The sequence below is a fragment of the Polyodon spathula genome, unplaced genomic scaffold (genome assembly GCF_017654505.1).
Source record: "Polyodon spathula isolate WHYD16114869_AA unplaced genomic scaffold, ASM1765450v1 scaffolds_883, whole genome shotgun sequence".
NCBI classification, from domain to species: domain Eukaryota; kingdom Metazoa; phylum Chordata; class Actinopteri; order Acipenseriformes; family Polyodontidae; genus Polyodon; species Polyodon spathula.
In genome coordinates, this window is record NW_024472370.1 from 59,357 (window position 1) to 86,791 (window position 27,435).

Below are 27,435 nucleotides of genomic sequence, written 5' to 3' on the forward strand. Positions count from 1 at the left end.
AGACAGATAGGATCAGAATGAAGCTGAAAAAAAGGGTCTATCTGAGCAATACACACAGCCCCTGCACCACAGAGATAATGCAGACACAAACAAAGGAGATAGCTGCTTCCACGTCCAGCGCTCAAAGAATATTACAGACATTTGCAGAGCTTTTTGAGATGTTATAGTAATAATGACTTAGATTGCATTATTGAGGAGTTTGGTGATAAAACAAATGATCAGGAGAGGATTTATCAGTATGGACGTCTACAAAGAGGTATGTGAAAAATACAGCGAACAAGGGGTGGGGCTTGGCTGGAGATGCAGTACTGAGTGTCATTTTGTTACGCAGTGACTTTTAAACCTGTTTTACTGTGAAAAAAAATCTTTTAATGAAGGTAAACATGGAATGAAGTACTTTGGCATGCCATAAGGATGAGACCAGACCATGCTTCAGTTAACAATGTTTTCCATTTATTAGTTCTAAATGCCCACATTACAAACTATATTGAAGGTTGTTGTTTAGATGCAATACGTGCCACTAGTGTTAACAGAGGTAGGCAATTGATCATATTACCTGAACCCCTGGAGGGAGCCTTCAAACGCTACACCACAGTCCACAGTGCTCCTGGAGGTACTGGAGGCTTCTCTGTCTGTGTCGCCTCCATGCCTGGTGTTTATACTATAGTAGGCTCAGAGCATACATGACAACAGTCTGTTTTGCTGTCTTACTAATTACCAATAGAAATGAGCCACTCGGCTGTTTCTCCGGTCAAGTGCAACCAACCGCTAACTACTCTCTTTCACAAGGTCACTGTGGGTAAGTGTTTACCATATGTTCCTTCCCCATACGTTTCTGCACAGGCTTTATCTCTCCAATCAATTGCTTTAGTTCCGTCCCAGTCCCACCACTGCGTAAGTGAGCCCATGCAGTCAAAGCACAAACTTTCAACATTCTTTACAGGACACCGAGTGTAAATAAATCGCAATAAGTGAAGTGCTATGAAGTTCCCACTAACACTTCGTGCTGCCCTGAAGAACGAACAGCTTCATGCTATGGTTCTCCTCCTGCGTCTGCTTGTAGAGATGCATTTTGCATTCGATGTGACGCTTAACGTCGTTTTTTCTAGGAATTTATACTCGGTCTTAATTAAATTTAGAAGCGTATTCCAGAAGGACCGGTCCCCTCGTGTGGCCACCAAATGGCGCATGTGAGAACCAATTTAAGATAGAAAAAAGGAATTGATGTGCCCATAACAACCTAAATATGTTTAAGAGTACACATCGCGATACATTGCAATGGAACATGTGTGTTTGTATTGTAACGACCTGGAGGGCTGGCAGCCCCTTTAAGATCCTCGGAGGACCTCTGTGATCTACTGCAAAGTATATCTGGCACACCAGAGTGTAACTGTTATCCTGCCCCCTTTCCGTACATCAGCGTGGAGAGCCGCGGTGAACAGACCCTGCGTTTCTTCCAGACACAGTTTGAGGCTCGTTCACTCCGAGGTGCTTCTGCAGAGTTAATCTTCTCCTTCTGTTTATTTCATCACCTTCCCAGGGATCTCAAGCTGGATAACCTGCTGCTCGACAAAGATGGATATGTGAAAATAGCCGACTTTGGACTCTGCAAAGAAGGTTCGTGCTGCATTTTAATACATGAGAGCATTAGAGCGTTTACGACCGAGAGGAGGCTGTTCAGACTATCAGAGCGTGTCCAGTTCCGAGTAGCTGGTTGCTCTCAGAACTTTGGGTCTTAACCCTTGAAGGAACTGTGCCGTTTGAGCACCAGTTCAATTCCTTGTGTACCTGAAGTGTCTTCTCCAGTCTGTCCTGAGTCTGTCTCCACTTAGTTTCCAGGGCTTCTTTTGTGGATGAATACAACATCTGAACATCATGACTGAAATCGTTTCACTGAAGAACATAGAAACTAGTATTTGTTTGTAGAAAAAAAAAAAGGTTTTGATTTTGAAATGTCATTTTCTTGTGCTTGCAGTAGATAAGCAAAACTACATGCAAAGACACCAGGGCTCTAAAAAACAAGTGTGTCTGCTTAATGATGCATAATAATCTGCAGTCTGTAAAAAGAAAAAAAAAAAAAACTTCATTATAGCAGGCAGTAAGACTCCCATTGCATTGCAGTTCGATCCATTCCTGGTTTTACTATGAGTTTAATCAGACACACCTGATCTTGTTACCTGTGCTCTGGGTCTTATCAGCCTCGTAGTAAAACCTGGAATGGGTGAAACTGCTGTGCAACAGGAGTCTTATTGCAATCCCTGAATTACACCATAACATGTTTAGAAAATGATCCTACATAAAAAAAAAAAAAACTGAATAATGAGAATGAAATCATTTCCTCTCCCGGCAGGAATGGGGTACGGAGACCGGACAAGCACGTTCTGTGGGACCCCCGAGTTCCTCGCCCCTGAAGTGCTGACTGACACCTCGTACACCCGCGCTGTGGACTGGTGGGGACTGGGAGTGCTGGTTTATGAGATGCTGGTGGGAGAGGTGAGCTACTGCATCCTTAACTTTAAACGTGTGTGTGGGGGGGTTGATCTGGTGTAAACTGTGCATTAGGCTTTCTGATTGCAATCCGATGTCTCTTTTTATATAGACTTTCTGTTTTATATATACAGCACTGTGTTATACATATAACACAATATATACAATTATATATAGCACAGTATCTGTGTGTGTGTACACTGTTTATTCGAGTAATATCTGCACTTACTGTAAACTACACTGTATTTAACTATTGATTTTGCATTGTAACCTTGTATTGCCCTGTAACACCCCTGAGTTGGATAAAGGCATCTGCCAAATAAACTAATAATAACACAGTGTGTGTGTGTGTGTGTGTGTGTGTGTGTGTGTGTGTGTATATATATATATATATATAAACATAAAAAATAAATAAACCAGTGCAGCACATATAATATAGCTATGTATATATTTCTCCTACAATACCAATATTATAGGTAAAATAAACTCAGTATTTAAACTACTTCTCAGCATTAAGCACAACTTTTAGATATTTGCTGACCCAACAAATCTTTATATATCGCATGGTAATGTGATACCTACAAGGTGTAACATTATTTTCATGTTACAGACTTGGGTAATTTTGCATCATTTTCATGGAAAAGAAAATTGCATTTAAAGCACCTTGTTAACCTGACCATGCATTCCATGTCATGTTCCAGCGCGCTGACCCCGCCTTACTTCTGTCTTCATATCAATGGCAGTGAAGCAGCAGCGTTGCACATTTCGCCTGCAGCTTGGCTCAGCCGTGCATTGTAAAACAGTGAAGTAGCGAAGGTGTAGCTGTACGCGTGTGTGCTGAAGACGTGTGCCTGTCTTTGTTTCAGTCTCCGTTCCCTGGTGATGATGAGGAGGAGGTGTTTGACAGCATTGTGAATGACGAAGTGCGCTATCCTCGCTTCCTCTCTACCGAGGCCATCGGGATCATGAGACGGGTACGGACGCTCGCTCTCTTCTGGAGAAGCCCTCTCCGCTCGCTTTAACAAAGATACACTGAGGCGAGGTGGCTTGCTGGTCCAGTGGGTAAAGAAAAGGGCTTGATACCAGGAGGCTCAAACACTGTGTATGTGTGTGTGTGACCCTGAGCAAGTCACTTAACCTCCTTGTGCTCCGTCCTTTGGATGAGACATAAAACCGAGGTAACCACAGTTATGATCAAAACTTGTCTCTACTAAACGTATTATCTTGGACTACTGGGTAAAACATGTGTATTTAGCAATAATAAAAGATGCCTTCTACATCTGTTGAGTTTCATAAGCTTCTTTTAGTGTTTCTAATTAGCACTGATAGGTGTTTAATAGTTGTAGATAACATGTGTTGTCATTAAAAGTCGACATGTACAATAGTGTGCAAATTTGAATAACTCGTTTGTCATTTTTTATCCTTTATACACCTACCTGCATCGAAACCTCAGGGTGTGAGAATTTCAATTTTCAATCAGTAAATAGGTGTTACAGAATCAATAGGCACTCATGTGAAAATGTTTCCCTTTGTGCTTTAATTAGGCCTCTTAAACAGCTTCTAAAAAGTCTCCTGCATTTTATTATTTGTGGCTGTGTGTTCCTTGTAGTATTTTTAATGAATTGCATGTGTGTTCTGATAAAAGTGCACACTAGTGAATGAGCACAGTTGCAGTTCTGTATTGGCACGTTCGCTGTACAGTTCACTTGGTTACAGATCTTGATCGGGTCTGATCTCTGACAGCTAAGCGGTACAGACACGTTGACCTGAGCTCCTTCATCTGGTCTGATCTGCTTTATGAAAAGGTCTACGTTTTGCTTTATCTTCCCTCCAGCTGCTCAGAAGAAACCCTGAGCGACGATTAGGCTCCGGCGAAAGAGACGCAGAAGATGTGAAGAAGCAGCCCTTCTTCAGGGTGAGCGAGGCGGCAGTCTGTATCAGAGGACTGTTGTTTTTATCAAAGCCGAGTTTAATCACATCATTTCTGAATGTTAGCTTTGCTGTTACATTGCGTGAAGGGGGTTGGTCCCTTAGACTGTGCTGCTTTCTTCTTCTCCTCCTTCCGGTTCTCCAGATTTTACTTGTTCTTCTCCATTTTTCTTCTTGTTTTTCTCCTTTTCATTTCTCGTTCTTCTCCTCGTTTTTCTTCTTGTTCTTGAATTCGGCATGATCTATAAGTTGTAAACTAGACTAGAGCCGCACAGACAGATTATTGACTGGGCCACTGTACCAAGTGAAACGAGAGAAGCAGCAGCTGCTTGTGTCTGTGTGGATTGTCTTTGTGTGGGTAATGGGTTCGTGCAGCGCTGCTGGAGACGTCACGGTGGTGATGTGAATCTTCTGTCGCTGCCCTGCGGTTGTGTTTCATTGAACGGCGCTTCTCTTTGTCCGTTGCAGACAGTCGACTGGGACGATCTGCTGAGTAAGAAGATGAAGCCCCCCTTCATTCCCTCCATCAAGGGCCAGGAGGACGTCAGCAATTTCGACGAGGAGTTCACAGCTGAGGTGCCCACGCTGACGCCCCCGAGAGAGCCGCGAGTCCTGACCAGAAAGGAGCAGGACTGCTTCAGGGACTTTGACTACGTCTCGGACATGTGTTAACGCTTTGGGATTGGGCAGGAGGAGACCGAGAGAGAGAGAGAGAGAGAGAGACTCGCGCTTGTAAATCAATTCAAGTTCGTCACCCTTAAACTCCAAAAGGCTGGATTTCCCTGTAGCATGCCCGTCCGGGGACCAACGTGAAGCGAGGATTTTACCCCCCGAACCTTTTTTTTGTTTTGTTTTGTTTAAAAAAAGACAAACTTGTTTTATTTAGTTGTTTTATGTCTCTGCCCACTTCAGAACTCTTCACATACAATACCTGGACCCAACAGCAGCTAAACTGAAGCACAGGACTGCTGTACTGACCGCTGCTGTAGTCCGAAAAAAGGAAAAAAAAAGAATTACAGCAGAAAGACGTTTTTATTTTTTATTTTTTTTTGGTTTTTAACTTATGTAACTCGGTGCATACACTGGTAATCATAAGTTTAAAAAAAAAAAAGTTTAATTTTATTTATAAAGAAATAATATGTGATGATGTGCCTGTTGTGTCCTTTTTTGTGTCCTTTGCTTATGCCAGTGCTAGGACAGATATTTGAATATTCAAACACACACTGTACTATACTTCAGTTTCCCAGCTGATAAAGAGAACTGAAATAGTTGGTTCTATTTTGAAAGAATATTTCCAGCACAGATTATTTACACCCCAGACAGCCAGGGATGAAAACAAGAGTGTCATTGCACAGCAGTTGGATCCATTCCTCATTTTACATTAATAGTACAGTCCTGTGCTTGTTACCTGTACAACAGGGCTGATCAAGCTTGTATTAAAACCTAGAATGCGTGAAACTGCTATGCAACAGGAGTCTTATTTCCATCCTTGACAGTGGCGGATCTTTATACCACCATCCTTTATCTCAGGGCATAACGATTAGTGGTTTGTCTTCGTTTTAGAAGTTGGTATGTACAGCTGGCCCTGTATGGAATGAGGGTGTCCTCTCTTGGGTGCCGGCATGCTTTGGTTGGGCAAGAGGACTGCAAAGCTGAGCGGTTCTGCCTTGAGAAATGGAGACAACAGTACATACAAAGTTATTTTTAAATCTGTTGCTAATGCTATAATCAATGTCCTTAGAATGGTTGGGAGTTGGCAGTACACTTCAGGCAAATGGATACCTTGGGAAAGAACCGCCAACTTTGGTCTCAAGCTGGCATTGCGTGGGAGTCTTTTCACCCCAGTAGACTATCCTTAGGGTTCAGGAGGAATGCGGGAGAGCTCGGATCGGCGGTCAATCCCTGCTCATGGAAATGAGGTAGAGGATGTGCTGGATAAGATCTGGCATTCTGATGGTCTGAGACTGGATTAATGATTTGTAATAGTTTTTAAAACACAGCATCTACAAGGGGGGTCCTGATCACAAAACACACACGGAGGCTGCCAGCTTCACAACCAAGCTCTGTTTAACACACTGATACAGCTACACTAGCCTCAGAATCACTGCTCAGATTGCACTCCAATAGCCTTCTCATTTTGTATTGAGGGTTTTCTTGCACATTTAGGGGTTCCGACCCTAACAGACACTAGGAGAAAGCGATAATTTTATTTGGTCTGTAGGTTGTCCTCTTTGCAAAACGGTTCTGCTGATCTCTCAAAACTATTCAAAGCTGAAAACTCTGCAGTGACTTTCACAATGTTTATTTAAAAGAATCAATGGAATATGAAACTGCAGGGTTAATGAATTCAGAGTAGCATCAGAATGAATCAGGCTGCACTGGATGCTGGAGAGAATGGTGCCAAATTCGGATTTATAGGTCTGACGTGTCATCATATGGAATGCTGGTCTATACTATTTACTGCGTTTGTCGCCCAAACAGTGATCTGGAATAGAAGTTTGATTTTGCGGGCTGCACAGCGACTGTTGCGGGTTTGAATGTCTACTGGCCGGGTCACTTGCATGGTGTGGGATGCTGAAAGTCAAAACAGAGCTTCAAGCGAGTTGTACCACACAGGAGCTGCAGAGCAAAGGGACAGCGGTTTGACATCTGCAAGCTGGCATTAACACCTGCAACGGGTGACACTGCTCTGCAATAGCAGTCTTATTTGCATGCCTGCTTAATACTGTAAAACTAAACATTTCACAAACACAGTAGTCATAAATATATACAGCTGCAAATGACGTCAGTCCCGTCTTAAAACTAAATAAAGTTTGCCATTCACTGCTAACTTTGCGCTGGAGTTTGTGCATCAAAACCCTCGGCACCACACAACGGTGTTTAGTCCTCCCGGCCGATAGGAGGCGATCGTCCTCGCCCTGAGCAGCGTGGCCGCGCTAGCGCTCTGTCCCTCCCTCTCTACGGTGCTCTTCCAGCGTGTCCCCGGAAGCGGCGGCGCTGCTCCCGGTCGCTGTGAGCTCCGTCCTCTCTGGCTCGGCGCCCCCGGGGCTGCTTTCTGCGCTGTCGGCTCCGACATGTCGTCTCTAGAGCAGAGACTCTCCCGGATCGAGGAGAAGCTGAAGCAGGAGAACATGGAGGCCCGCCGGAGGATCGACCTCAACATCGAAGTGAGCCCCCAGCGATCGCGGCCGAGACCCAGTAAGTGTGTCCCGTTCCCCGGGGGAGCAGAGGGAGGGGAGACCGTCCCCCCACTGCCCGGGGCCCGGTGCGGAGAGAGGGGGGAAGGGGGGCGTAAATGATAGAGACCGTGCATAAACAAACGGGGGGGGAGGCGATCTGCAGTTTGGGAAGGGTGTTTCAGGCCGAGAAGGCAGTTCGGACAGTATTTTTAGTTTGGTGTTTATAATCGATGTTATTTTTTTATTTATTTTTTTTCTGTGTGTTGACGGCAGGCCTGCTAGTCTGTATCTACAGTGATCACGATACTGCTAACCGGTCAGAGAGATATCTGTGATCGTGACAGCAGTAATGCATACCGCTGTGGTTTCTGTATTATAATCGTTTTATTTCCGAAATCTCGACGCCCCATTTCCATCGCAACAGCGCCGAAACGCACGTCCGAGATGTCACGTGTTATTGTTTTGTTTTTCTCTTTCATTTTCCGCAATACTTCTAGAAGAGCTTCAGAAAGTATCGGATCCGAGTAAGCTGTGACTGCGACGTCAAACTGACATTGTCGCATGAAATCAGCAATATTTGATGTTTTATTAAACCCAATAAACGTGGTGTCAATAAACAAAGTTATTGTTGCATTTGGTGACGTCGATTTTACTCCAAATTGTCAACGAGGTGGTCAGGTTTTGAGTCTGTGCTGCTACTGCCTGTTGTAGTGTCCACTTAAAAGCGTATGACAATTTGAATTTACAACTGGTCAAACAGCCCCTGCAAACTTGCGATGTCTTGTATTGCTTTATTGCCCTGTAATATTCAGTGAAGCGTGTGTGAGTTACCTGCTTTCCCTTAGCTCGGTTTAACAGGTGAGCCGGCTGGCAGGGCTAATTCAGTGATGGAAGTCCAAAGCATTGAACTCAATCCGCACAGTCTGGTGTCTTATCCGTGATTGTTGCTACGGTGATGAAATAAAGTGCACAGCAGTTTCATCCATTCCCAGTGTTAATACCAGCCTGACCCCCCCCCCCCGCCAGTATATAGGTAACCAGCTCAGGTGTGAATCAAACTGTTATGCAATGGGAGTCTTATTTCCATCTCTGCTTAAGCTAGGACAGAGCAGAGACTCGGTGCTTTGTTTTTCAAAGAGAGATTTGCTGTATTAGCTCGAATTCTGAAATGTGTTGCTTGTTCAGGCTGGTAGATTCAGGCATGTTTTGTTCTCTGGTCCGTAGCCCAGTTAAACCGTGTGGCATGGTTCATGTTATGTAATAGCAGGCTGCCTGTCAAGGCTGTTGGACTCGAGACTTCTGCGTTTTTCCACTCAACCATGTACTGAGTTAAAAGGGGCTGCCTGTTTGGTTTAAAATCATCCTTTGAAAGCCAAATCCATAACGAACACTGGACATCTGTTTCCTTTCTGCAGGCTTTTTTTTAAAAATTTTTTTTTAAGTTGGCAATAATTCAGGTTTGAAATCAGTTTCCCCTCAACATAGTTTTTAGAACTCTTTAGAACGGTCCTCCATATTGGTCCGGCGGTATTAAAGTCCTCCAGTGCAGGGATGGCAATAAGACTCCTATTGCTGAGCAGTGTCACTCATTCCAGGTTTTACTATGAGCTTGATTAGCCACAGTGTATAGTTAACAACTGCAGGTGTCTTCTTAAACTCCTAGTAAACCCAGGAATGGATCAAACAGCTATACAATGGGAGTCAGCCTGTGCCTTTTTCATTGAAGAGATTTTAAAGAAGTCGTGCAGCTCTTTGCAGTGTGTTGAATCATTCACTTGAAGGAAGCAAACTAAACCAGCTGCCAGGTTCGTAAAGGCAGTGTAGCAGGCAGTGCGTCAATAAGGCAAACTGTAGTTGTTTTTAAACAGGTTTTATTTCTATCAGTATTACATGTTTTTTGACTCCTCCTAGCCCCTGCTGTGTGGCTGTTCCAGCAAGTGGAGCACTGTGCTCTCCTAGCACAGAGCGTTCTTTTGAAATCCCTGCGCTGCCTGTGTGATTCACCATGCATTTCTGAGTTTGATTTCTGCCACCCACTTATAGTACGGTTCAAATTTGTTCAGTCTGGTGTTTATTTTTTCGGTCCCTGTTTAATTTGTGTTTGTGTTTTTTGTTTTTTTTTCTTCTTTTTTTTTATCCCTCCTTCAGTTATCGTCATCCAGCTAAGCCCTGCTCCAGCCCCATCCCAGCGCGCAGGTATTAAATATCGTTTTATCATCGCCACTGCAGCCGGATTCCCTCTCCTCACCCTCTCCCAATGTCCTGTTTCTTCCCCCATCCCTCATCTCCTCAGTCCTTTTTCTCTTTCTTGATTTGTGGCCCTGCACTCAGTCCTGGGTTGCAGCGCTAACTTTAGTCCTTATGATCAGTAGCTAGGAGTCACGGTCCTGGAATGTGATTCCACTCCAGGTTTAACAGGTAAAATTAGATCATTAACTGCTTCGTTAACTGCTAAACCATTTAGAACAGGCATGGAAGTGACAACTTTGGCCACCTCCTGGTCTAGATATTAAATAAATTAAGGCTATGAAATCCACGTTTTAAACTTTTCCAAGAGTTACACAATTTTCTGTGAAAAAGTAGACTATTGCTTTATTTCAAATTTATATTGATGTTTCACAAACAGGATTTGATGACATAGATTTGCAGTGCATTCAGTCGCTATAATTGAGTAAACTTTTTAAAACCAAATTAAAAATCAATGGAAGATCATCAGGTTTAGGTTAACCTTAAAATAAACGTCCCCTCTTTGATAACTGCATGAACAGCTGCTGTGAGTTAACCTACATACTCTGTGTGACTTCTTCACGCTGTGATGAGAAGTGCGATCAGTTCAGAGCAGATTTAGCAGGGCCTGACAGTTCAGACTCCTGATAATTTCAATAACATACCTAAACAAGGGGAGCGCTGAAACCCAGGACTGGATGCAGCAGGGCCCTGTCAGTATTGGGGAGCAAGTTAAGGATCATTTGTAAAGATCTGCCCATCAAAGGGAGATTTGATAGTTGAATTTTGTTAGTGCCAGTGCTGACCACCAGAGTGCAGTATTGCCCTCTGTTTATAAACCAAGTACAATACACAGTACCTGTAACCTCGCTGTAACGACACAGTATTGGCTCAAGTATACCAGCTTTGCTTCAAGTGTCCACAGTTCAATTTATTTTTAAACTGGCAAGTTCTTTAAAATCATATCTGAATGTTCTTAGAATAGTTAACTTCACAAGTGGATATCAGTATTTTATTTACATTAAAAAAAAGAAACAGTTTCCTTTCATTCTTTCTCTTTTCCTTTCTATTTCTTTCCCCTTTTCTTCTCTCCCCCTCCCTCCCTCCCTCCCTCCCTGCCTGGCTGTTTTGCACTCCACTCTTCATTCCCATTACTTGTAGCGCCTCCTTCTGGTTGGTTTGCGTCTGCAGCAGCAGCAGCATGGCTGTCACTTGGTTGGCATTAACCACGTTACCTGTGCCTTCATTGTACCGCATGCCAGCTTTCAACACTGCATGGCCAGGACCACGGGTCCCCATGGGGGTGAGGGGGGCGTCTCTTCAATGTATTTTCTGATTTAGAAGTGGGATTGAACTGGACGCTCATGACTCGTGCATGCTGTTTGATAGCCTGTCTGTATAAAACTGGGAGATTGGTGGGGGCATCTAACCAAGTCTATGGTAAAGACTGCACAGCATTTCATACTGTTGCCTCCCCTGAAAAGAGGGGACTGTCCTTTAGACCGGTGGTGCTCAACCCCAGTCCTCGGGGACCCCCTGCGTTGCCTGGTTTAATTCCAGCCGAGCTCTCAATTGCTTAATTCGTTGAACTGGTCATTTGCGTAGCCCTTTTTCATTGTTCTCAGCTCCTCGCAAGCTGCAGATTTCAAGTTGTTTATATGATTACACAGTTCACTTGAAATCTCCAAATGTTTAAGAGCTGAAAACAGTTAAGCCCCAGCGAGGCTAAGTGTTGGTTCAGCGAAGGGTTTAGTTGAGTCATTGAGAGCTCAGCTGGAATGGAAACCAGCAGACACGCACAGGGGGCTCCCCAGGACCAGGGCTGAGAATCGCTGCTTTAGCCTAAAGGTTTTTCAGGAGGCTGGTCTGTTCTTGAATCTCCTAACCCTTCTGGACCTGTTGTACTACTGGAACGTCAAGACGTCTTCTTACCCCTGGATGTAAAACAGATGTCTCAATATTATTTATTTCCCTTTTTCCAGCTTCTGCTCCCAAATTTGAATCCACAAAGCCTCTAGATTCTTAATGCCTGTGCTTGTGTTTTAAAAAAAAAAATAATAATAAACCTGCAAGCCTCCTTCAGAAATGCAGAATGGAATGGCTTCTGCAGTATTTGCAATGTAATGTGTGCTGGTTGTAGTATTATTATTATTATTATTATTGATAACATGCATCTCTGTTTCCTCAGTGCTGTAATACAGTGTGCTTCTTAGAGTTGACCACACTTTGGTTTCTTTTATGATTGACAGCAGGGCAGGTGTAGGTTTCATTGCGAGACCGCAGTACAGTGTGGGATTGCTGAAACTGTGCAGGTGGCATTTCCATCGCTGAAGTGGGCTTGGTTTCCTCACTACTGCATTTCTTCTGGGGTGAAGCCCTGGGAATGGAAAGTGGCTGGAACTTGGTTTCTGGAGACTAAAGCCAAACGTTTTGCATCACCTGGAATTTTAGGATTGATTTGTTTTTTTTAAAAGTATAAATAATAATCTTTAATTCTATATAGCGCATTTTGTAGTGGACCACCATCACAAAACGATTTACAAGAGACTAGGGTGTGTGAACAATGCAGAGTCACTTACAACAACGTCTCACCCCAGAGGCGGAGCACAAGGAGGTTGAGTGACTTGCTCAGGGTCACACAGTGAGTCAGTGAAATGTCAAATGTTTTCAGTTTGTCGATGAGACGTGATAGTGCTGTGGCTCAAGCTGTTATCGGCAGGAGGGAGACTCGGAGACAAGAACCTGCAGTTAAAGCGCTAAGGCACATGTTTATTTAATAAAAAAATACACAGGAACAAACAAAACACGGCACACAGGGCAAAATAAAGAGTCAAGCACAAAGATTGCAAGCGCCAGGCTGAGCCATGCCTTCGCTGGCTTTTCTTTTCCAAACACCACCCACGCAGGTTTCTTATACAGGTGCTCATTCCCCAGTGACCTCACTAGGGACTGACCACACCTGGGGTTGTTTGCAGGGATAGGATTCAACAGGCAGTTTTCCATTAGAGAGTAAGTAGAGGGGTTTCCTAAACATAGCATTGCACGTCCCCCACTGTCTAAATAATGTACCTGTAATTCACCTTTTCATTGTTAACATCCTGACAACTTTTTACACTTCTAACTTTAAAGTCTGTTTCAGAGCTCTTTTGAAAATGTCTGCTCTAGTGCACTGATAGCGTAAGGCTCATTGTCTGCATTGTCAAACAGGTAATAACGATCCATGACGTGATACGAAACAGAAAAGCAGAGCCCTTGTTGTGACTTTAAAAAAAAAAAAAAAAAAAAAAAAAAATTTTATATTGCAATTTCCTGCATTGATTTTGAGGACGGATTTCAAACCCCAGTGCACTAGAGCGGCCACTTTCGAAAGAGCTTTAAAACAGACTTTAAAGTTACAAGTGTAAAAAAGTTTCAGTATGTTAACAATAAAAATAAAAATGACAGGTATGTTATTTAAACGCTATTTTTAGGGAACCCTGCTACTTGCTCCAAGTATAAGGGAAAAACTTCAAACCAGTATGTAATTCAATATGTTAATGGAACATTATTCAGCAGGTTTCATTCAACTTTATGAAGCAAAGTTTGTTAATTCTGTAAGGTGATGCAAAACTTTTAGCCACAGCTGTAGATTTCAAACCACTGCACGGCACACCAGGAGAGACTTGGGGTTTGATAGAGTAAAGCTGCCTCAAACTAGGTCTCCTGGAACCAGGTTCCAAACCGCTGTTCCCGAAAAAGTGCCTTTATGTTCCCTTAGCTTAAGGATGATCAGCAGAGAAAAACGAAGAAACAGCTGATTCTGCCATTCCCTGCCCGAATCTGTCCAGATCTTTCAAAATCTTGTTTCAAATACTCTTATCTTATTGTGCCTCAGGCATATTTTCAGTGTGCCAGGAAAGAGGGCTTTTAATTGTCATGAAACGTGCTGTGTGATAAAAGCGCAGAACAGGTGTCTTTGTGCCTTGCTTGCGTTGCTGTCCCTTCAATTCCTTATGAAAGCAGCAACACCAGAGGAGAGTTGTCAGATTTGGGTACAAACGCAGAGTTGTCCAGGTTTCATCTCAAACGGAGCTAGCTGTTTGCCAACTAACCACCATGTTCTGACGACCCTTCCAAACCTTTTCCATTCCAAAGACAAACGTTTTTAACCTGCCAGTCAAGTCCCCTTACATTTTTGAAATGTGATTCTGGGTTTATCCATTTGCGCATGGTAGTAAAAATAAATTCTAGGGAGAGTCTTATAATTCCAAGCACCTGAAGAGCTCTAGTGAGTGGTGGCGATAGCACCGCCTGTTTATCGGTTCTATTAATATGATATATTGGGATCACACTGATGGAAATAAGACTACACCTACTGCATAGCAGGTTCACCCATCTCAGGTTTTACTACCAGTTTGATTAGCCCCAGTGTCTGGGTAACAAGATCAGGGGTGTCTTAGTAAAATCAGGTTGACACCGCTATGCAATGGGAGTCTTATTTCCGTGCCTGGATCAGTAGCACTCAGCAGTGGTAGTTACGAGTGAGAATGAACCATCGGGAGGTGTAGGGCTCCTTCACTGACCTGCGCTGTGCTCACTCCCTCTCTCCTCCTCCTCCCTCTCCCCAGCCCTGCAGCTCCCGCTGGCGAACGATGGAGGCAGTCGGTCCTCTTCCTCGGAGAGCTCTCCTCAGCACAACTCGCACCCGAGCCGGCCCAGGCACATGCTGACCTTGCCCACCCCTCCTTACTGCCTCCCGAAGAGCCTTGAGAAGTAAGGGAGGGGGGAGGGACCAAGCCCAGTCGCAAGGCCGCTCCGTTCAGAAGCTTAGATCATTTAAGGCAAATGACAAGGGTGGGGGGAACGGCGTTGATCCAGCACTGTTCTAAACAGTTTCATTGAACCCCCCCGTTCAGACCCTTGAAGTAGTTAGTGGTATCATTTTACCTGTTAAACCTGGAGTGGAATGGTCATCCAGGACTGATCGGACACCGCTAGACAAGGGCCTATAATTTGCCTACAAGTGATGGCCAGATATTTGCTAAAAAAGTTAACTTGTAGACTCTTGCCTTTTTCCAAGAAGTGCAAAACAAACGCAGTGGTGTATAGCTAGCAATAAGAACGTAAAGTTTACAGGCGACAGGAGGCCGTTCCACTGACCAGTCCATTTCCTACCAGCTGGTTTAATATCAAGTTAGTGTCGTAAAGTATGTCTTGGTAACACTTTGTAAACCGTCCCATCCCCTCACCGCTCTGTGTGTGAAGTGGTGTCTCCTACCCTCTGTCCTGAGTCTAGCGCTGCTTCATTTCTAACTGTGTAGCTGGTTCTTTTTTACCCAAGTTGCTGTTTCCTGCTAGTTTTATGCCATTTAGTTTGCCTTTCTACTTCCATCTACAGCTCTGACTAACAGGTTTGCATCACCCTATAGCAGGGGTGCCCAGTCCTGGTCCTGGAGGGCCGGTGTCCTCCTGGCTTTTGTTCCAACTGTCTCCTAAACTACTTAATTGGACCAATCTAGCACTTATTAAAAGCTTAATTGGTCCAAGTGAGCAATTTTGGGGATAGTTGGAACAAAAGCCAGGAGGACATCTGCCCTCCAGGACCAGGATTGGGCATCCCTGCCCTATAGAATGAACTTATACTTCATAAATTTGAATGAAACTTGCTGAATAATGTTACAATAACATATACAATTACATACCATGGACAAATTGAAAAATGTAACATTTTAATATCTAACATGGAATACTGTGCTACCAGGTAGACTTTTGCTGTACCTTTTTTTTTTTGTATGTTTCAATTCTAAAATTCAGGTGATACAAAACTTCTGGCTGTAGCTTTTAAATAGGGCTCATGGTGTTTTAAAGATAGATTTCTGTTCGTTTGGCTGCTAAAAACATTTTTTTGTCTTTTTTTTTCTAAGTCATCACTACCTGCCTAATACAAACAAGATGTGATGTGTCTTCTCCATTAACGACCGCAGCCCGAGCAGTGAGAGGAGCTGGCTGTGTTTGTTCAGGCAGTTTAGAAAAACTTCAACGAATGTAATCAATTCGTAGAAGTGATCAATTGAAGATGAACAAAGACTGAAATAGACTTCCAAGTTGAAACGCTTGCATTGGCTTAAACGATTTGTGTATTCAGCACTATTCAGTTTAACAGCGATGGCTGTTCTGGGAGTTGAAATGACTTTTTTCTGTTTTGTTTCTCTGACAGTGCCGAGATTGACCAGAAACTACAGGAGATAATGAAGCAGACAGGCTATCTGAAAATAGATGGGCAGGTGAGCTGCTTTTACTGCTGGATGTGTATGGAAAGTCAAAACGTTCTGAAACGGTTCAACTTTGCTTCAGAGAAAGTTCTCTAAACCAGTGGTTTTCAACCCTGGTCCTGGGGACCCCCCTGCGTGTGTCTGCTGGTTTTCATTCCAGCTGAGTTCTCAATTACTCAACTAGACCCTTAATTGAATGGTCATTTGCATAATTAGACATTTTAATTTTGTTTTCATCTTCAAGTTAGCGATAACATTTTAGGCCCTTGAACTCTGCAACTGTTTCAGAGCTGAAAACAATTAAAAAGGTCTAATTAAGCATGATCATTTCAGTTAAGGGTCTCGTTAAGTAATTGAGAGCTCAGATGGAATGAAAACCAGCAGACTAAACGAAGGGTAGTGGCGGTAGCCATGAGTAATCCAGGAGTGTAAAGATCCACGCAGCGCAAGAAGAAACAGACGCAAGCGTAGACATTGGCTGTAATGTTTGTTTGCTTGACTGGTGCCTTGTTTCGCCCATGGGCCGATGCGTTTCGGTGCTTTTTCCAAAAACGTGGCCAGTCTCTGAAGCTGTTGTCCTGCATCAGAAGGTCCCTGGGGGATTGTGGGATGGCATTGTGCTGTGTTCTATATAGAAACTCATAGCAGTGCTATGTTCTGCAGTGGAGGCTGCAGCTGAAAGAACGTTCATCGCTGTTTTTGTTTTGCGAATTGATGCAGTTTCCTCCCAGATTGGTCAAAGAATTTCCGTTTCTTCGTTGCCAGACATGCTGCAACAGTTTTATCTTTGGCCAAACTCTTCTCAATAGCTTCCTGCAGCCGTGGGACCGGCTTGCAGTGTGTAGCGCTGCTCCCCTCTCGGCTTCTTATCCAGCTACGCGATGACGGAGTCTCTTTGTGACCAGGTCTGATACAGCAAACCAGACCAGGAAAAGCAGGGTCTAGGTTTCTCATAGCAGTGGGAGTGTGCTGTCCTGGATACAGGGAGGCGCATTTAATTTGGCTTGCAGTCTGCACTCTTATCCAACCCTCTCCTGGGCCAGCTTCCTCTGACAGATAAATAAGAGCGATTTGTTTTATGATCCGCTAGACTGCAAAACTGAACCAGAATGAAAACCAAGATATCTAACACCATTATACCGGAAACAGACACTAACAGTACATACGTGTTATGTAAAAAATGTCCAATAATATTACATTCTGTTAACATGCCTACAGTTTATAGAGTAGTTACAGCACTGGGAACACCAGCATTCACAGCACAGTTTTGTACTGTGCTGTATTTAAATGCACAATCATTGCACTGCTAATATGTCATTGCAGATAGAACTTGCTGCATCCTAGTTCATATTGTATTTTTGTGATGTTTGCACTTACTGTAAACTATACTGTATTATATAAAGATTGCATTGTAATCCTGTACTGCTGTGTAACACTTGTAAGTCACCTGGGATAAAGGCGTCTGCTGAATAAATAATCATAATTTCAAGCGATCACAAAGGCATTGAAACCAAAACCGCAAGCCCGCAGCTTGCAGCGCTGAACCCTAGAGTAGTGGGTGTGTGTACAGGTGCCAGTGGTAGTGTTGGCTAGCCCTGCTTTTGCTCTTGCAGCGGTACCCTGCGGAGGTGAGCGATCTCCTGAACGAGGGTGAGATCGGCAGTGGCACGTGCGGGCAGGTCTTCAAAGTCCGCTTCAAGAAGACAGACCACGTCATTGCGGTGAAGGTAAGAGTTTCCACACACTCCTGCACGTACCTTTACACTTCCCATGGGATTCCTGTAGCTTCCTGTGGTTAGAATAGGCATTTATCAGGGTTCGGCATGTCTCGCTGGTGTTTACCATGCTTTCACTATGCTTTATTACCCATTGCTGTGCTGTTACTAGGGGAAACATTTATTATTATTTAAAGTACAATAAAATAAGTAGCAAAAAAGAAAACATATAAATAAGAGCGAAATAAAGAATACAGTGAATTTCAGTTAAGAGCGAGTTCGGCTAAGAGCAATTGACTTCTAGTAAGAATATTTCCTTACGTGAGTAATGTCCAGTATGAGTACCTAGCGAGTACAAGACATGAATGAGAATGATTTCAAAGAAGAGCAACTACAAAAAACGTGAATATGGATACCTGTAAGAGTAAAATCAAATACAAGATACAGTAGGTGTATAGATACAAGATACACTAAGAGCGGTCGCAGAATACAGCAAAGTACAAGCTGAGGCAAGCACTGGTACAGTTGGGTGCCATATAGTCAAGAGTTGTGAACTTTTCAGATGCTCTAAGGGCAGTGACGTGCAGAATGCCAGCGACTGATCCCTTTAGCCCTCATATGTTGATATTTACAGAGTCTGACTTGGACTCCGGCTTTTCCAAGGGTACACACACAAGCACCTTTTGTCGACTGCATTTTCTGCAGAAGGGTAAACGTGGTGCGTGTGGCAAAAGAAAAACTTGAGTAAAGAAATAATCAACTTGGTTTTGTGAAAATAAAAACTGTAGGTGCATACGCAAGGATGGATGTAAAACTTTTACTGCATGTAGGTAACAAGCTCAGGTGTCATTAGAATCATAGTGAAACCAGGAATGGATCAGACTGCTATGCAGTGGGAGTCTTATTTTCATCCCAGTGATGGAGGGAGGGAGGATTTTAGTGGCTTAAATATCAGCAGAACAAAAAGCACCATAGAGACCGGGAATATGGGATCAGAGGCTTCCCTGTGCTGGCTGTTCCTATTCGTGCCTCTGTCCCTTTTTAGTAGCAGCGTGTTAACAGCAACAGGTGGGTCCTCGCTGTATGTTAATGCCCGGTCTTGTTTCAACAGCAAATGCGTCGGACCGGAAACAAGGATGAGAACAAGCGGATCCTGATGGATCTGGACGTGGTGCTGAAGAGCCACGACTGCCCTTACATCATACAGTGTTACGGAGCCATCGTCACGAATGTAAGAAATATGACTTGCCGTTTCCTTTTTGTACTGGAGTTTTAAATGTTTTGAATGTGGGGGGAAACGACAACGACATTCAGATAAAGTATGGCTGTTAGACTTAGTGTTTAGGTCAGGGGTCTCCACCCCTGGTCCTGGAGAGCCCCTATCCAGCAGGTTTTGTAGGTGTCTTTACCTCATCAATTGCTAAAGATCTGGAACACCTGTTAATCCTGACTAAGCCAGTAATTACTTCAATTAAGCAACTGAGAGATTGGTTGAAACAAAAACCAGCAGCCACAGTAGCTCTCCAGGAGCAGGGCTGGAGACCCCTGGTTTAGACAGTACTGTGTGTACAGTGAAAGACAGTGTAGCTCATATGCAGTCATTCTTCAGTCTTTTCCAAGGTTGGGGTCAGTTCCTGTTTTTCAATTCCCGTTCCCTGTTGAATCAATTCCAACACCTCAGTGATGAACATTGCAAGGAGCAGAATTCGGTTAAAATGACTTTCTCACGGTGGCAACACATGATGCAAGTTGAAGTCGCTGTTTGTTAGTCAATTTTAAATTGGCTTCAAGTGAAAGCAGGTGAACAGTCCTAGCAATTATGTTTCTAAACTATCAATTTGAATTGATTTTTAAAAAGGATCTGGAATTGAAAAGCAGGAATTGCCCACGCCCTGGTCTTTTCCACACACTGCTAAGTGTTGAGCTAAATCTCCCAAGTACTTCACTCCAAATCGGCATTTGCGTAATATTTTTCAGAATGGATAAAACACACCCAGTAAAGTTACCAAACCAAAAATAAACAACGGAGACATCTAATTTAGTGGTGTGTAAACCCATGATGTTTCGCAGTGATTTTAGAATTGTAATTGGTTGTTCTTTTACCTTTCTGAAAGAAAAAAAATTATGCTATTGATGATTTGAAGAAAGCAGCTTTGAGAATCTAGCCGCTACATTCTTATACACAAATACTTGCTGTGGTAGTTAAAAAAATAAATATAATGATGGGCTTTTATGGTTGGGGTTCATGCCTTCTAAATGTGATTGGGAAGTGAAATGGAAAATCCTGACTGGTACTGTGTGCCAGCCCTAGTGTGGGCGTTAGACATGCTATCCTGAGGAATGAGTTGGTTTTTAACCCTCTTCCTGTGCCTGCGTTGCAGACGGACGTGTTCATAGCCATGGAGCTCATGGGCACGTGTGCGGAGAAGCTGAAGAAACGAATCCAGGGTCCCATTCCAGAGAGGATTCTGGGCAAGATGACCGTGGCGGTGAGTCCTTCCTTCTCCCTAGACCGTTACAGAGAAGGTTTCTCGTATCCCTCGTTTCAACGCACCGCTCAACCCGGGTTGGAAACCCTGCTGCCCCTGATACTGCGTTTCCATGTTCATTTACCGACCCGCATTGGCTGCCAATCCCAGCTGCCCCGGATCTTTTGTCTGACTATTTCCCAAAGCAGAATGGGTGGAAGTACATCACAACACTGACCAATCCAGGGACAAGTGTGCGTAAACAGTGAATCCACTCCTGGGTTGAGCTGGCTTCTCCATGCTTTGATATTCTTGTATGTTTTTTTTTTTTTTTATTACTTTTAGTAATGCGCAGCTCCAAGGAATTGTTAGGATTGTCAGAAGCAAACCAATAACCATCCTTTTTGGATGTGAGCTTTGTTGCAAGGCATGCTGGGAAAGAACCGCCAACATCCGTCTTAAGCTGGCATTACATGGAGTCCTAATGGCTATGTTGTCTCTCTCTCTCTCTCTCTCTCCAGATTGTAAAGGCATTGCTATATCTGAAGGAGAAGCACGGGGTGATCCACAGGGATGTGAAGCCCTCGAACATCCTGATCGACGCGAAGGGCCAGATCAAGCTGTGTGACTTCGGCATCAGCGGGCGACTCGTCGACTCCAAGGCCAAGACGAGGAGCGCTGGCTGTGCTGCTTACATGGCTGTGAGTCCCGAACGCACACACGCCTGCACAGGACCATGTCTACCTGTTAATCTCTCAGCCTGAGCACACCTTCCCCCCTACCTCAGCTGCCTTATTAAACTTCACCAGGGTCATGTTTCCCATTCTTACTCAACGCATGTATCCTGGTTTGCCCGTTTATTACTGTGCTTTACCGTACCTCGCTGTTCTTTACAATGCTTGCCTATGCTTTGCCCTGCTTTCATTATGCTTTATTACACTTAGCTGTGCTTTTAGTACAGGAAACTTTTATAAGGGTTCCATGTGTTTTGCAGGCATTGCTCAAACTGCAGGATATTGAATGATTTCAATAATAAGCATAATTGATGGTAGTTTATTGATGCTAGAGTGAGTTTCGAACTCTGATATTACTAACGGGGTGGGGGTGGGGAGGAATGTGTTTACTTAATAGTAGCAAAGTTATTTTTAAATAAATAGATGTGGTTTAGCCGGACTGCACTGAGACACCACTTCAGTATGATTGCAATCACTGAAACAATGCATATGCTCTCATGCACTGTGTTTTGATTATTTTAATGTTTTTAATTAACCTTACTATTCAAAGCAGTTATGTTTATTTAATTGAATCCAAAGCTAGATTTTGTCCATATCTTTATTTATTTGTGTCCAAAGCTAGATTTTGTGTGTGTGGATGGAGGTCTCTCTCTATGTGTCTCTCTTTGTTTTACTCTGCGTGTGTTCTGTTTATTTCAGAAATGTGTAATCCTGCACAGTCCTTGAGACTGAAGGCTGTTGTCCAGGATGAGAGCAGGGCAGATTAAACACATCGCAGTGTTACTCAATACCCTCAAATATCTAATTGCAACAACACTTTTTAAATTTTTATATAAGAGCCCAATTTTTTTCCCTTTTTTTTTTTTTTTTACCTATTGCGATCAAAACCATGCCCAAAATTATTCATGGGATTGCTGTACAAGAAAGAGACGTTTTTATAAAGTTTAGTTTTTAAGATTGCAATCTTCATATGATTTCATGGCTACCGTTTCAAAAAGGTAGCCCCTAAACACACCCAGTTGCAGTACAGGTCATAACCAAAATCAGTTGCCTTGAATTAGTTTTCTGCTTTGATATTGCTCTGTGTGATGCTGTAGTTACACCTAGAATACTAGGGGCAGGGCAGAATCTGTAAAGGCAGCGTACTACACAACACTGCCCGTTTCACTAAGGAGTTGGGATGGCCAAATGGCCTCTTTTCATTCCCAAACTTTTCCTATGTTGTGAAGCGCCTGTATCGGCTGAGCGAGATCCAGTCCAGGTCCATATTACCAGTGCCTTGAGACCCGAAACTCAGTACTGTCTGAGGTGGAAATACCCTCCAGCTACACCTCGTCCAGCTATACCTGGGGAAAGGCAGTGGAAATGATCTCTTCGTTAACCTGCTCAGTGTTAATTTAGTGCTTCTTTGTACCTGCTTGGAAAAAAATGCAGACTGGATCCGATGGGACCCAGTTACGAGTCAGCCTACATGTTCTTACTGCAACCATATTGAGAGTATTGAGCTCAATCCACAGTGACCGCTGTGCAGTGGGAGTCCTGTTACACTGAGCGGTATAGAAATCTGCACTGTCTAGGTTTTTTTTTTATGAAAATCTTTGCTTATGTTTGCAGCCTGAAAGGATAGACCCTCCAGACCCCACCAAACCTGACTATGACATCCGAGCGGACGTGTGGAGTCTGGGCATCTCTCTGGTAAGCGACCGCTAACAAGGTCTTGAATTGATTTCTTTTCATATCGTTACAGAGCAGGTCTGAGCAAGGCAAGTTATTTTGTGGCTTTATATATTAAAGTTTCTGACATGCCTGTAACTCTGCATGTGTGTTTTCATTGGTTTTAGTAAATGTGCCCTGCTATGTACACCCTTAATCTGGTGAATAATTACAAGGATACAGCACAGTGATGCAATACTCATATTCTAAAGTCTTTAAAACACTAAAAGGCTAAATTTAAGTTACCATGGAAACCATAACTGTAGCAATAACAGATTTTAATGTACAGGAAGACCTGAGTTAACATAGTGCTTTGTTTTTAAACCAAATGCATTCATGCAGCTTGCTCGGTCACTCAGCATCCTTTTGCCTTAAACAAAAAAAGAAAACTACTAAAAAAAAACAGTGCTTTCTTTAAAACATAAATGTTCCTATTAGAAATTGCATATACTGCCTAAACCTTTGTCTGGATACGTTTGCTGGTTCAGTACTTTTGCCGCCTGCATGACTAGCGTTCTCTAACAGGAGCTCCTGTCTGGTTGCATTGCACGCGTGGTTGAGCGATTGCTTGCTTCCGGTTGAAAGTGGGGTGCTCAGTAGACCGGTCAGTTTGTAAGTTTGGTTTTTGTAACTCCTGAGGTTCCACTGTGTTAAAGTATAGCGCCCCCTCTGTCTTCTGCAGGTGGAGTTGGCCACGGGGCAGTTCCCCTACAAGAACTGCAAGACGGATTTCGAGGTGCTGACCAAAGTGCTGCAGGAGGACCCCCCTCTCCTTCCCACTGGAATGGGCTTCTCCCTGGACTTCCAGTCCTTCGTCAAAGACTGGTCAGTGCCACTCCTTAGAATTAGGGGGGGTATTTTAAAAAAAACAAAACAGCTTATTTCACGGAATAAAAATAAGTATATTTCACGGTTTAAACTTTTATGTATTAAAGCAGAAGAAATAGCGTCACAGTAAAAAATGATCTTTTTTCTTCTCGAGTTTGTTATGTATTAAATGTTTAAAATGCCGCCTTGAAAGACGGTAAATTCTAAATTGTAGAACATTTTCAGTTTTTTATGTCCACTTTTTTTTAAATACGTTCTATTTTCACCATTGTGTGTGTGTGTGTGTGTGTGTGTGTATATATATATATATATATATAAAACACAGTTGTAGTGCATAGTTTACATACCCCAATGGAAATTTATAATTTCTAAGCATTTCTCAAACAAAGAATTTTAGGAAAAATCTTATGTAGCAAAAGTTTTGCTTTTATGGATAAAAAGTTTCAAGTAATAGATGTCTACAATTATTTATTTTAGCAATTTTTTTTTTTTGCAAAACTCTGCTTATTCAAAAGTATCCAAACCCTGACAATGCAAGTGAAATGCATAGCTAGTTGAAGCACCTTTAGCACTATAGCAACTTCTAAACCATTAGGATATTTGTCAATGAGCTTTTGGCACGATTCTTTTAGTGATTTATGACCATTCTTCATAGCAAAATTGTTCCAGGTCATTCAAATTCCGAGGACTTCTCCTATGCACAGCCTTCTTCAACTCTTACCAAAGATCCTCAATTGGATAAGAGTGCCTTTTTCCTTGGCCTGCGACCATTGAGACATTCGCCATGCAATACTCGACCTATGGTTGAAATGGAAACTCCAGTCCCATTTGCAGCCAGTTCACTTTGAATATCTTTGGCAGTCAATCTCGCATTTTTATTAACCTTCCTCACAATTCTTCTGCTTGTTCTTGGCAATCATCCTATGCCTAACCCTTTTATACTCTCCAAGAACGTTTGCCTACAATCCAGCAGTTTCTAGAATTAGGTTCTGCGTTACCATACTGAAATTTCTAGCACCTTGTAGACAGAATGATCATAGCATCAAAGGGTGTGAATACTTTTGATATGAAAACCTCAAACGTTTTATTTTACGCTGACTTTATTTTGTAACATCTGTAGATTGTAATATTCTAGTATATATATATATATATATATTATATATATATATATATATATATATATATATATATATATATTTTAAATTAAAATTTGAAATTTGTTTGGATGCAATTCTCTAAACTTTTGTAACCACCTTTTTTTGGTTTTCTGCCCTCTAGCCTTACAAAGGATCACAGAAGGAGACCAAAATACCACAAACTCCTTGTAAGTTTTCTTGACGGAATTACAGATTTGAGGGTCAATTCCAGTTTTTCAATTCCCCATTACCCTTTAATCAGTGCCAAGACACTGATCAAAACTGCAGCGAGCAGCATTCTGTTAAAATATAAAAATGATCTTCAGAGGAATTTGAATCGGGGAATTGATTTTTAAAAAGGAAGTAGAATTTGAATTGAAAAACAGGAGTTGACCTGGGTGTTATATTTTTTTTTAGAGAGTGATTTTGTAGATTTCCCATGTTTATTAAAAGATGTCTTCATTTGTGTAGTGATTTTGTACTGTGGTGTATTGACTCTGGAAACTGGTGTCTGCAATGGTTCAAATTCTACTGGGATCGTAGCTGCCTTATAATTTGGGAATGCCATTTTGAAACTGCTGCAGGCCTAATATTGGTAGAAGAAAAAGATAATTGTAAACAAGCGCTTTTATTTTTTGCTATATTGAAATTTGATTTATTTGTTTTTTTCTTGGTTGTCGCCCGTACGTCATTCTGTCTGGGCTCAAGTTTAAAAAAAATAAAAATAGAAAGAGGTCAAGAAAAGAACACCCTGTCCTGACCGTGCTGCTGGAATTTCAGCCACCACTGCTTGCCCAAATTCTGTCTTCACCAGATGTGCTTGGAATTAGAAAAGGGGGGAAATGTTTGAGAATTCAAACTTCAGAACATCTTCTAGGAATTTGATCATTTACACAAGTGGGGAAGCATTTTGCTGTCGCACAGTGCACGGGCTGTGGGTTTCAGTGCACAGTGCGACACTAATATGCTTCCTACCGTCTTTGCTCACAAGAAGTTTTTTCCAGAGTTTTTGCGGAGTGATTCTGGCGCTAACAGCAGTGGAGAATCTCTCAACACACACAAAGGGTTTTACACAGGGAGGAAATTCAGCTTTAGGAGATAATAATGTTGTTTGCATTTTGACTGTCCTGCTTCACCCAGAGACAAACCCTGCTAGTCTTTTTAGACCCATTAACTTGTTAAGTTTCATTTGAGGACTGGCTACTTTGTTATATTTTGGAGTATTTTTGGCTGGCATTTACCTTTTATTTGAATGTTCTCTTTAACTATATCACAATGAAACACACACATGTAAAATAGAAGAACAGACAAACCTCCATATATCCTGTGCAGGTTCATTTGAAAATGTCATTTGAATTTCACCAGCAAAGGGACTGTGCCGTGAAGGGCCGAACTGCCTTCCTGAAATACTGTGAGAGGGATAGAGAAAGAGGGAGAGTGACTGCAGCCCTGGCACAAAGAGGAACAGCTTTCCAGCCACTGGGAGTTCTTACCTCTGCTGTATTCCAGTCCTGAGCTCAGTGGTGAAATGGTTCTTAGCACTGGAACTAAACTGAAGCAGCCAGCTTTCGTTAACCCTCCCTCTTGCCTCTCCCCCGTTCCTGCAGGAGCACAACTTCATCAGGCGCTACGAGGTGTTGGAGGTGGAGGTGGCAGCCTGGTTTCAGGACATCATGGAGAAGACAGAGTCTCCTCGCACCAGCCAGTGCTACAGCCATCACCAGATGCTGTCGTTGTTCAGCAGGTAGCCAGGGGGCGCCAGAGAGACAGCTGCCAGCGCCCCCGCCGCTCAAAACAGACTGACTTGACACGACTGTATCCGCGACAAGACAAAACAAACCCGCTTCTTAGAAATTCAGTATTTTTTTATTTTTATTTTAATTTTTATTGTTATAAGCTACAGAAGATTTTTTTTTTTTTTTTAGGGTAAGGGGAGATCGACTTTTTTTTTTTTTTTTTTTTTTTTTAAAACATGGTTTTATCCAGTAGGTTTTTCAAACTGCAGGATTTCTGGTGACTACAAGAAATGGACCTTTCTTTTCTGATCGAGACATTTACTGCAGAGGGAGGCTGCGTTTTTAACTTCCTGAATACTGCTCGGCGTAGTAAAGCAAGGTTTTTATTCTGTTTATTTTCGTAAACGTCGCTAGGTAAAGTAATCCCAAAGGCTTCACAGGGGGGAAAGAAGCAAAAGCCACAGCAGTGTGCCAGACTCCTTTTCGTTCCCTAACACTACACATGCACATCTCCCTGGACTCTATGCAGTTCACAGTCATGTTTCCCCTCCCTGTATAACCACTACATTAATACTGTCCCCTGCTTTCTTTTGGCACAATACAAGATGACCCCTTCCCTGTTTTAATACAGTAAAACCTGTCTAATCCGGCATTGATTGGGACTGAAAAAACGTGCAGGATTGTACAGTGTGCTGGATTACAGTACTGTAAAAGCTAACACTCTACCCAAAATAGGTTATCAATGACAGATTATTTCAACACTTTGAAAAACTATGACCGTGCTTCTCCAGTAGACCACAAATTGTGTTTAAATTTGACTTCTGTTATGTAAACGAGAACTTTACTGTTGGCTTACCTTGCAAAATACTTAACAATCACGGGATTCGCTGCCAGGCTGCAAAGCCAGATTCACATTGATTTTAGGCAGACTGGATTCCATTAGAGACAAGTTCCGGATTGTACAGGGGATCAACCCAGAATTGTACAGAATGCCGGTATGTGGAGAGGCTGGATTGGACAGGTTTTACTCTAC

General features: G+C 42.8%; 2 protein-coding genes across 7 annotated transcripts in view; both read left to right on the top strand.

The window, feature by feature from the left end:
- pkn1a (protein kinase N1a) overlaps nucleotides 1-5,408 on the top strand; it is a 60,929-nt gene extending 55,521 nt beyond the window's left edge. For all 4 annotated transcript variants that reach the window (XM_041242003.1, XM_041242004.1, XM_041242002.1 and 1 more), the window contains exons 18-22: nucleotides 1,541-1,617; nucleotides 2,351-2,493; nucleotides 3,354-3,461; nucleotides 4,322-4,402; nucleotides 4,885-5,408. In XM_041242003.1, the coding sequence (XP_041097937.1) occupies nucleotides 1,541-1,617; nucleotides 2,351-2,493; nucleotides 3,354-3,461; nucleotides 4,322-4,402; nucleotides 4,885-5,088 (613 nt within the window). In that variant the 3' untranslated portion in view covers nucleotides 5,089-5,408. The remainder of the gene's footprint in view (nucleotides 1-1,540; nucleotides 1,618-2,350; nucleotides 2,494-3,353; nucleotides 3,462-4,321; nucleotides 4,403-4,884) is intronic.
- A 1,960-nt stretch (nucleotides 5,409-7,368) lies between these two features.
- map2k7 (mitogen-activated protein kinase kinase 7) lies at nucleotides 7,369-26,563 on the top strand. Of its 3 annotated transcripts, XM_041242006.1 has the most exons (12): nucleotides 7,369-7,614; nucleotides 9,744-9,791; nucleotides 14,429-14,573; nucleotides 16,018-16,084; nucleotides 17,686-17,799; nucleotides 18,899-19,018; nucleotides 20,169-20,276; nucleotides 20,777-20,956; nucleotides 22,604-22,684; nucleotides 23,385-23,527; nucleotides 24,809-24,854; nucleotides 26,274-26,563. In XM_041242006.1, exons 1-12 carry the CDS (start codon nucleotides 7,491-7,493, stop codon nucleotides 26,412-26,414), a joined length of 1,317 nt encoding a protein of 438 aa, XP_041097940.1. In that variant the 5' UTR covers nucleotides 7,369-7,490; the 3' UTR covers nucleotides 26,415-26,563. The 3 variants fall into 3 exon arrangements, with proteins under 3 accessions (XP_041097940.1, XP_041097941.1, XP_041097942.1); XM_041242008.1 differs by lacking the exon at nucleotides 9,744-9,791 and having other exon boundaries at nucleotides 7,370-7,614; XM_041242007.1 differs by lacking the exons at nucleotides 9,744-9,791; nucleotides 26,274-26,563 and having other exon boundaries at nucleotides 24,809-26,267.
- Nucleotides 26,564-27,435: the final 872 nt, after the last annotated feature.